Source organism: Miscanthus floridulus, chromosome 5 (assembly GCF_019320115.1).
Source record: "Miscanthus floridulus cultivar M001 chromosome 5, ASM1932011v1, whole genome shotgun sequence".
NCBI lineage: Eukaryota > Viridiplantae > Streptophyta > Magnoliopsida > Poales > Poaceae > Miscanthus > Miscanthus floridulus.
Window position 1 is genome coordinate 45,348,976 of NC_089584.1, and position 9,541 is coordinate 45,358,516.

The 9,541-nt window shown below is 47.4% G+C and overlaps 1 protein-coding gene across 1 annotated transcript; it reads left to right on the forward strand.

The window, feature by feature from the left end:
* The first annotated feature begins 6,727 nt into the window (after window positions 1–6,727).
* LOC136452097 (ethylene-responsive transcription factor ERF071-like) lies at window positions 6,728–7,882 on the forward strand. The gene is made up of 2 exons (XM_066452739.1): window positions 6,728–6,981; window positions 7,124–7,882. Exons 1-2 carry the CDS (start codon window positions 6,852–6,854, stop codon window positions 7,669–7,671), a joined length of 678 nt encoding a protein of 225 aa, XP_066308836.1. The 5' UTR covers window positions 6,728–6,851; the 3' UTR covers window positions 7,672–7,882.
* The last annotated feature ends 1,659 nt before the right edge of the window (window positions 7,883–9,541 follow it).

A 9,541-nucleotide genomic window follows, 5' to 3' on the forward strand; every position in this document is an offset into this window, starting at 1 on the left:
TTTGGTATTCTCCTAGTGATTGATTTAGTATTCATCTTGTGGTTGGTTCACTCCTCTACACGGTGGTATAATCACTCTACTCACTCATTTATATTCTTGCAAACTAGTTATAGCAAGCTCTTTAGTGTAATTAGAATTGAGAGCTTGCTTTGTTGTTTTAAGTTCATCTAGTGAAGCTCTTTAGTGTAGCAAGTGTGAGAGCTCTTAGTGAGTAGTAACAAAGTAAATTGTGTGTCTAGTGATCATAGCAACTAGAATTGTTGGATAGGTGGCTTGCAACCCTTGTAGAGCTAGAGCAAGTTTGCATTTCGCTATTTGTCATACTAATCAAATTGCTCTAGTTGGTTTATAGATTTTTAATAGGCTATTCACCCCCCTCTAGCCATATTAGGACATTTCATAATTCAATTCTCTATTCACATACTTAGTGGGAGGCTCTACACCCATGGCTCAAAAATCTCAGTATTTATTTCATATCTTTTGTAAGCTCTAATTGGGTTATCATCAATCACCAAAAAGGGGGGGATTGAAAGTGCAAACAAGCCCTAATTGTGGGTTTTGGTGATAATGACCACGTAATTAGAGAACTAATAAGATTTATCGAGATGACAAGCAGGGAATTTATATTCGATGAGGCTACACGAAACGGAGGAGCCCCCAATTACAAATATAGATGGCTTCAAACTCAAAGGAGGTTTAAATTCTTTTATATTTTGAATTTGAGTATAGGAAAAACCGTACTATAAAGGGGGACGCAATGCTTAAGCTAATATATGCTACCAAGTGCTCAAACAACCACATGCATCCTTAGATTCATAGCCAAGATAGTCTATACTTCACTATTACCCTTGTTGTGTTACGTGGTGCGGCACTGCCACACTTAAGTCACGGCACAAGGAAGTTAGCGCCCATGCTGACTTCCTCGGATGGCTCGAGACGTATTAAAAGGTCTCGCCCGACCCCTTAGGTGCTGGCTCCGTCTCTCCCGACCTTAAAGTCGCGGGCTCCGTCTCTCCCAACCTCGAGGTCATGGGCTCCGTCTCGCCCGACCCTGAGGCCACGGGCTCTGTCTCGCCCGACCCCTTAGGTGCAGTGACCGTTGGGGGCTGGGGGTATATATACCTTTCCCCTTCCTCCCCAACGGCTATCTGCCTCTTCTTCCTCACTTCAGCACGTCCAAAAAAGAGTAGGAGCTCTCTCTCTCTCTCTCTCTCTCTCTCTTCCTCCATTGTTGACCTCAAGCCCCAAGCAAATCCAATGATTTCTCCATCAATCCTTAAGGAAAAAGAGTCCAAAATTCAATTAGAGAGCAGCTCCATTGATTCTCCAACTCTAAAGAGCACTTGGTTCACGCTTTGGCCGACGGTAGTGTTTGTTACTCTTGGAGCTTGGCTCCTAGCCGGCTAGAACGTTGCCCATAGAGCTTGTCAACTTGTGTGGCAACCCTGGGAGGACTGTAACCATCTCTTGAAGTTAGTAAACTCACCCCTCATCTCAAGAGTTAAGTCTCTTGATTTGAGAACGAGGAAGGGTTGGAAAGCCGTAAGCCTTAGTGGCTAACCTCAACAACGTGGAGGTAGGCAAGCCTTGGTGGCGAGCCGAACTACGGGATAAATCATTATGTCACTTGTGCTTGATTTACATTACTTGCATGACATATTGTGGTTGAGGTGATTACTAGGGTTTCTAGTCGATCTACTTGTGTGTGGTGTTCCTACCACTTTTAGCTCTTGATCTGTGATTGTCATCGCTGCATTAAGCTAGTAAATTTCTCTTATCTAAGTTTTCGTTCACGGATTTTGAACTGTGATTCAAAGTTGTCTGCAGGTGTGGCAGTGCCGCTGTTCTGGCCCAGCAGTGCCGTTGGGTGAATTTAATAAAAGTTTGAGTGTTTATTTTGACAGGCCTATTCACCCCCCTCTAGCCCAATCAGAGATCCTACAGGGTCCATTTGTATCTTTCCTTGTTTTTTTAATAAAGCCTTTTTGTAGGGGCTCTAGCCCCTCCATTTCTTTAAAAAATGTACATCCATGGATTATTTTTATTTGCATTTCTCGTCACCAATAAGGATGGCGTAAGGCAAAATTTACTATGACAAGAGATATCTGATACCTATTACTTTGAGCCAAGATTCTTCCTTAAATCACTTTTCTCAATGCAATTGATGCTCTAGATGAATAGAGCCTTGTTGAACATCGAAACTACACAGTGCAGTTCTTATATGTTGAATCCAATAATCAACCCAAAAATATTTGACATGCCGCAAGATCCAACATTTCGAAACCAGTCGAAAACACATCTAAATTGATGAAAGAATATTGATAGTTGCGTCGTTGGGGAGAGCATATGATGCAAATTCCTCACCTCTAATTTTTTATTTCCTCTCCCAAACCATTGATGATGAAACCGATGGCCTAGATTAACTGTCCTCGTTGGCAGTGCCTAGGGGCACCCTCCCCTTATAGATAATGGCCATGCATTGGTCGCCTGCCAATGAATCGATGCCTGCAACAGCAACCTCATCATGGCAATCAATGAAATCATAGCAGGTAACAAGATTTTGACTGAAAATCATCTGATTTCGTCAGTAGATTCATTTGGGCTAAACCCTAAGCATATTAGATCTAAAAACTATGTATAAAAGAGATCGGTCCCCTATCCTACTTGTCACTGGCAGACTTGCTGGAAAGGAAGAATGAGAGGAGCCCTAGACAGCAGCGGCAGTGGTGGCGAGAAGCAAGGGCAGTTCTCTCCTATTGGGGCAGTGATGGCATACTGCAAAAATTCAATAGTCTTAAAGAGGGGACTTTCTTACCAAGGGTAATTTGCCTAGTTGAAACTGGAATGGTAGCATTCTCTATTACCTTCATAGCAAGTTAGAAAATACGTAACACCTTTTGCTAGAGCGTTACTGTGATAAAGCCTTGGAGTGTGTTATGCACCTTGTTTTAGGCATGGAACTTCCAAAAGAGTATAAGTCATTTGTTTAATTCTTTGTCTAATCAACTAGTCAGAATCTTAGGTCTTTGTTATTGTTAGTGGCTGCAGGAATTAGCTGGCCCACTTGGCGTAGAGGCAATGGTCTTATGTTCAATAATGACCATACAACAACCTTTTTGTGGGTTACAGTGGTTTTGCAGCTCATTAGAGTGAAGGACCAAAACTACATTTAGAAGAAGGATCAGGGAGGGTGAATGAGACCCAATTTAAATGACATCGAGCATACAAAGAAATATAAGAAAAAAAATTCCCAATTATCAATCGGGCCATCTCTATTCTAGCATTGCGAATCCACAACCATAGTGCAATTAAATTAATGGACCTGGGAGCGATGCTAAAGATATCACAGCATAAGGCCCTGTTTGGTAAATCACCTTCAATAGCGAAGTAGTTTTTTTTTTTGTCTTCAGTGAAGCTAAAGATATTTAAAAACAAAGGTTGGTAAAACAACTTCTCAGGTGAGATAGTAGAGATAAAGCTAGGACAAGCTAGTATTTTTAGTTTCACCTTGGTTCTTGTGTTGTGAGAGGAGCTTAATAACAGTTTTGTGAAGCTGGGACAAAAAATCCTAACAAACAGGATGTAAGTACATCAATATAACAAGGCCACGGACACACAAGCTAACTAATTTCAAGCTAACTAGGCAAATAGGACATTTCCCAACCGTGAGTACTAGCTCAAGCAAAAGGATTAATAATGATAAGCTAATGATTACTTGAAAAGGTGCTTCGTTCAATCAAATAAAGTCCAAGCATAGTTTCTGTTCTACAACATGCCCACATAACGAAACCAAAAAACTTGATAGACTGCAAAAAGCAAAAACTAGGTAGATTGATGAATGAAAGATAGCACGGACCGACACCAGAAGCTTTCCCGTCGAACTGTTATCTCTGAACAGAGACAGACTTGCCCTTGTTGCAATTGCGGTCACAAGATAAGGGCACCCGACATTACGGTGCTGGCAAAGAAGAAGAAGAAGAAGAAGAAGAAGGGCCGGACAAACAGAAAGGTCCTGTGAGGCCCAAACGCTTAAAATGAAGGATCCAGTGAGGCCCAAACGCTAACAGAGTGCCGCTTCTCGAGCACGACACCGATAGAGACTGAAAAAGGGTTATAATCAATTCTCACTCAGCCACACACACCCCAAAAGATTTGAGTTTCAAAATACCAAATTTAGCAAACTGGGAAAACGTAGAGGAGGAATTGGCACGCTTGTGAGGAGACGAAGTCATGCTCCCGGTGCTCTGTTTAGCACACACCGGACGCCGTCGGCCTATACACAGACGCAACCCAGTTTTCAGCCGAGCACGTATGGACGTGCACGACGGGACAGGTCCGGTGCTAACTCGTGTGGTTTCCCGAGAATGTGAAGCTGCAAAATATTCGGCTCTAAAAAGCACCGAACGTGTCCGATATGGCACGGGTTTTAGAGAGCATGTTTCTAGGAAGTCAGAGCACATAACTCATCGAACAGGTCCGGTGTGTTGCACCGGATGTGAACAGTGTCCAATGGCTAGTTTTCTAGGTCGTTGGAATTCGATCATGACAGGTTCTTTGTGCCCGCCGCGGCTGCTTCAAGAGGATAACGGTGGTCTCTCATGTCAGGCTATAAATAGACCTTATAGCCGTTGGCGGAGCGTCGTTAGGGCCATAGAGGGCTCCGGCCCCCCTTGCCATGACCAGTTTTCTGAAGATCACAGTTGAGCATACAAATTACCATACGTGGGGTGTGTTGCTACTTCAATAGTTGATGCATGGCTGCCACGCGCGCGCTCTCAGTTCTCTCTAGCCTCTGCGACGAGTTCGCGCTTCCATACTCAGGCAGTCCAGCCTCCGCGGCCCATGCTCTCGCCTCTGCATCTGCTGCATGCATGCAGATAGCCGGATACGGCTTCTCTTCTTCTATTTTTGCTCCCAAGTAATTTGTTGTCAATCAAGATATGTTATTATTTTTGAGATGGTCGCTAGTTCATACAAATTGGCCCCCTCTACGTGTTACTTCACGCTCCCGCCACTGCTTATAGCTGGCCTTGGCCACTCTGTTGGCATCCCATTCACTTGCATACACCTGTTGAGAGCTGAGAAATACACTCTACTAACTTGCATCCCCCGATTCATCAATTAGGTGAGATTGGAGAGCCTCCAGTGCATTTGCATCGTTGTTCTTGCATCATGTGACAGTAGTTGAGCGCATGAGCTGGTGGAGCTCTTGTTTCTCTGGGTGGTTGCCGTCACCTAGCCGCCCTGGTGATTGGAGGGATCATTGAGCTCTTTGGTGAGTGTTCGTGAGATAGATGGAAATCCTAGAGCTGTAACAGACACTTTGGACGAATCTTAGACCCTGTTTGGCATGGCTCCAACTCTGGGTGGAGTTACTCCACTCCAGAACTCCAGGTGGAGCCAGCTCTGGGTAGAGTTGGAGCCGTCTGATGGAGGTGTTTGGCTGGGAGGGTGTCCCCAGCTTCACAAAAGAGGAGTTTGAGGGTAGATTGCCATTCTTGCCCCTGGTTTGAATAAATACACCGTTCTTTAGACAAAAATGAATGACTTGAACTTCTCACAAATATGAAATGAAAATACATGCAGTAAATTCCAAAATAATTACTAATACATTTCAAGCCAAGTCATTGAGATTAATCCAATTTGTTCAACACATAATGAGTAGTACAGATAAACAATCAGTAGCCAATTAGTAGATATTTGGACTGCATCTATCTACTGCTCTCCATGCCCCAGCGCTCGAGGTGTCCCTAGCCTCGCCGCCCCCGCCCTCGCCTCTGCTCGTCGAGAAGTCCAGCGCCGCCGCCATGTCCTCCGCCACGTTCCACTTCCCGACGCGCGCGGTGCACGCGCTGCTCACGCTGGCGCTGGACTTCCACAAGCGGATGTACGCGCCACTGCCGTGGGGGTACTACGGCAGCGTCGTCCACTTCACCCGTGTGCGCGCCGACCTCGACGCCGGGCTGCCCGCCGTCGCGGCGGCGCTGGACCGCCACGTTGCCGGCATGCCAGAGGACGAGCTGTGGCGCGCCGTGGAGTGGCTCCACGCCCGCCAGTAGCAGGAGGGCGACGGCGTTCGGCGGGGCTCGGCGGACGGGCGGGGCTCGACGGACGGCGGCGGGGCTCGGGCAGACAGCAGCGGGGATGGATGGAGGCCGCCGGTGTGGGTGGCGGCGGGCAAACCCTAGCGGCGGCGGGGGTCGGGCGCCAGAACAGAGCAGTCGCGGATTAGAGGAGGCGCAGGAGGGACATGTGGCGTGAGGGGTCTCGGAAGGAAAAGAACGAACCGTTTTTTTTGTGTAACCAGTGACATTGGTGGGTAATTATCCACCAACTCCACGAGGAGGTTCATATTGAGTGGTTCTGGAACTGCAAAAGATGTGCTTCAAAGCTCCACCTCCATTTGCACTACAGCTCCATAGAGTTGGCAGCTCTATAAAGTTTTGGAGCTGAGATATTTGGCTGGAAAATTAGTTGGAGTTGCTAGAGTTCAGCTCCAGAGCCATGCCAAACAAGCGCTTAGATCACGCATGAGCTAGCTCCACCGTAGATCTGGACGATGAAGCTTTTCGAGACGTACTCTTAATCTGGGACAATAATCACGTCAATGGCTCAATAATGCTTTGTCTACTCTGTTTGGGGTCCACTCCAGCTAGTCCCACCCACCGCGCCCACAACTCCAAGCTGTATAAATATACCGTCGGCCGTCTCATACCGCCGAACCAAATCCAGCTTCCGCAGAAAACAAGCTCCCGCCTGCCGACTCCCATAGTTTCCACTCCACTTCGATCCTATCCTCCCTCAAGCACTCAACCAAGAACCTTTCCCCTTCCAAGTTACTCGAGGAATCCATGTGCGGCGGTGCAATCATCTTCGACTACATCCCGGCGCGGCGCCGGGTGTCCGCCGCCGACTTCTGGCCTGATTCCGAAGCCGATGCCGAGTACTCTCACGCCTCGCACACCCCTGCCCCTGGGAGAGGTAAGCAGCTCTGATTCCGTTCCGTCGTGCTCTGTTTCTTCCTTCATTTTCTCCCGTCCCGGCGACAACACGCCATCAATCCAGAACGGTCAATGGTGTGCTGTGAGTGACGCTCTGCTGCCGACTGTTCCCGTGTATGCAGCGCCGCGCGCGAAGGCGAAGCGTGGCCGCAAGAACCAGTACCGCGGCATCCGTCAGCGGCCGTGGGGCAAGTGGGCGGCGGAGATCCGCGACCCCGTGAAGGGCGTCCGCGTCTGGCTCGGCACCTACCCCACCGCCGAGGCCGCCGCGCGCGCGTACGACCGCGCCGCCAGGCGCATCAGGGGCGCCAAAGCCAAGGTCAACTTCCCCAACGACACCTCCAGCGTCACCGTGCCGACGGCCGCGGCGGGGGCGGCTGCTGCTGCACAGGCCCCGGCCGTTCTCCCGGCGCCCAAGGTGGAGGCGCAGACACAGGTGTCCGACGAGGTCAAGGAGCTGTCCGAGGAGCTGATGGCCTACGAGAACTACATGAACTTCCTCGGCATCCCATACATGGAGGGCGGGAATGCAGGTGCAGGTGCAGGTGCCACCACCGCTGCCGCTGCCGCTGCCGCCGTCGCCGAAGAAGCGCAGGTGCCGGCGCCGGCCGGGCTGTGGAGCTTCGAGGACTGCTACTACCCGCCGTCTCTGTCGCTCTTCACTGAATAATGAACGCGGTTTACCGTGTCTGTTTTGTTAACTCTTTTGTGAAAAGATTTCCTGCTCGTCGTAGTCGCTCTGATGTGACGACTAAGCATCAATCGAGCTCCTGTCTTGTGTTTTGTTGAACCCATCCATTGTTTCGTTTTTGTGAGTGTATTCTGTGTCTCTGTAACTCGCAAGTTGAGGCATGTAATCAAGATTTGCAGTTTAACTCTGATCTCTGCTGTTCAGCAGCTCGCTGCAGAGGAATCTATTTCATTTTGTACGTGATTGAATTGGTTTTACAGTGACAACGCGCTGTAGAGTGTTGATCGATGCATCTGATTCTCGCATCGGTACGCCAGAATTAGCCCTACTTTATATTAGAACAATGTTTTTCTCTTCCCACAAATCAGCCGAACAGATCCCAAGACCCCGGCCGGGTAGCGAAGAAACTTTCAATCAAACAGAACCACAACATGCGGATGCGGCTAGTCTTCTCCGGACCGTAGGATCAGGACTCAACTGAATATGCCGCGTAGAGCGCGACCCCGGTGCCTCCGCGCCGCCGTTTCGCGGCCCGTTGTTTTGCGGTCGCGTAGTCCTAGCCCTGTTTAGTTCCCCTCCAAAACGCCAATTTTTTCAAGATTTTTCGTCACATCGAATTTTTGGACGCATGCATGAAACATTAAATATAAATAAAAAATAAAACTAATTACACAGTTTAGACGAAATCCACGAGACGAATCTTTTAAGCCTAATTAGACTATAATTGGACACTAATTGCTAAATAACAACGAAAATGCTACCGTAGCGTTTTGCCAAAAATTTGGCATCCAAACTGGCCCCTAGGGCTTGTTTAGTTTGCAAAATTTTTGGCGAAATAGCACTGTAGCATTTTCGTTGTTAGTTGACAATTAGTGTCTAATCATAGTCTAATTAGGCTTAAAAGATTCGTCTCGTAAATTTCGTCTAAAGTGTGTAATTAGTTTTATTTTTTATTTATATTTAATGCTTCATACATGCGTCCAAAGATTCGATGTGACGAGAAATCTTGAAAAATTTGGTATTTTGGAGTGTAAACCCTAGTATCTCCAGCTAGCGGTCGTACACGGCGCTAGAACAGGAACAGGTTGCTTGGAGTACACGCCAAGGCGCGTCAGGCATTTACCGTGGGCCGCCGGGAATTCATTCGTGGGGCAGCCGCTGGTTTTTTTGGGCCGGCGGCGCACGCCGAAACCCAAAGGGGCCCGCATCCACCCACCTACCTCCGTGTCTGCCGGTAAGACCAAGAACAAGAAGGAAAGGCGAACATGGCATCTTCTGCACGCAACGACGCAACGCCACTGCTCTGGAGATGTTTGCAGTCCATACAGCGATTTCCTCTGTTTTCAGTACTCTTACTCTGGTACGTAATTCACACACCCATATAGTTACACTGTTAAAAACTTCAACACATAACCCCGTTCGACTTGCTGAATCTTGATTGAAATTGGCTGAAAACACTGTTCTGGCTGAAATGTTGTAAGAGAAAAACACTGTTCCGGCTGAAAAAAAGAAACCGAACAAGTCAGATATGGGGTAAGCCGAATGAGGCCAAATAAGTTCTGAAATACTTAGTTAAATGCAAAAAATATTAGTGGACAGTTTCCGGCTGAAAAAAAAGAAACCGAACAAGTCAGATATGGGGTAAGCCGAACGAGGCTAAATAAGTTCTGAAATACTTAGTTAAATGCAAAAAATATTAGTGGACAGTAGCAATTAAATATTTATACGGGTTTAATAGGGATTCATTCACTAACAAACACTTGTCAAACTAGGAATAGTAAAAGTCAACACTGACAAGTAGTAAATTTACTTACGGAGGGGATGTACCATGTCTGAAGCCGGTGCTGCT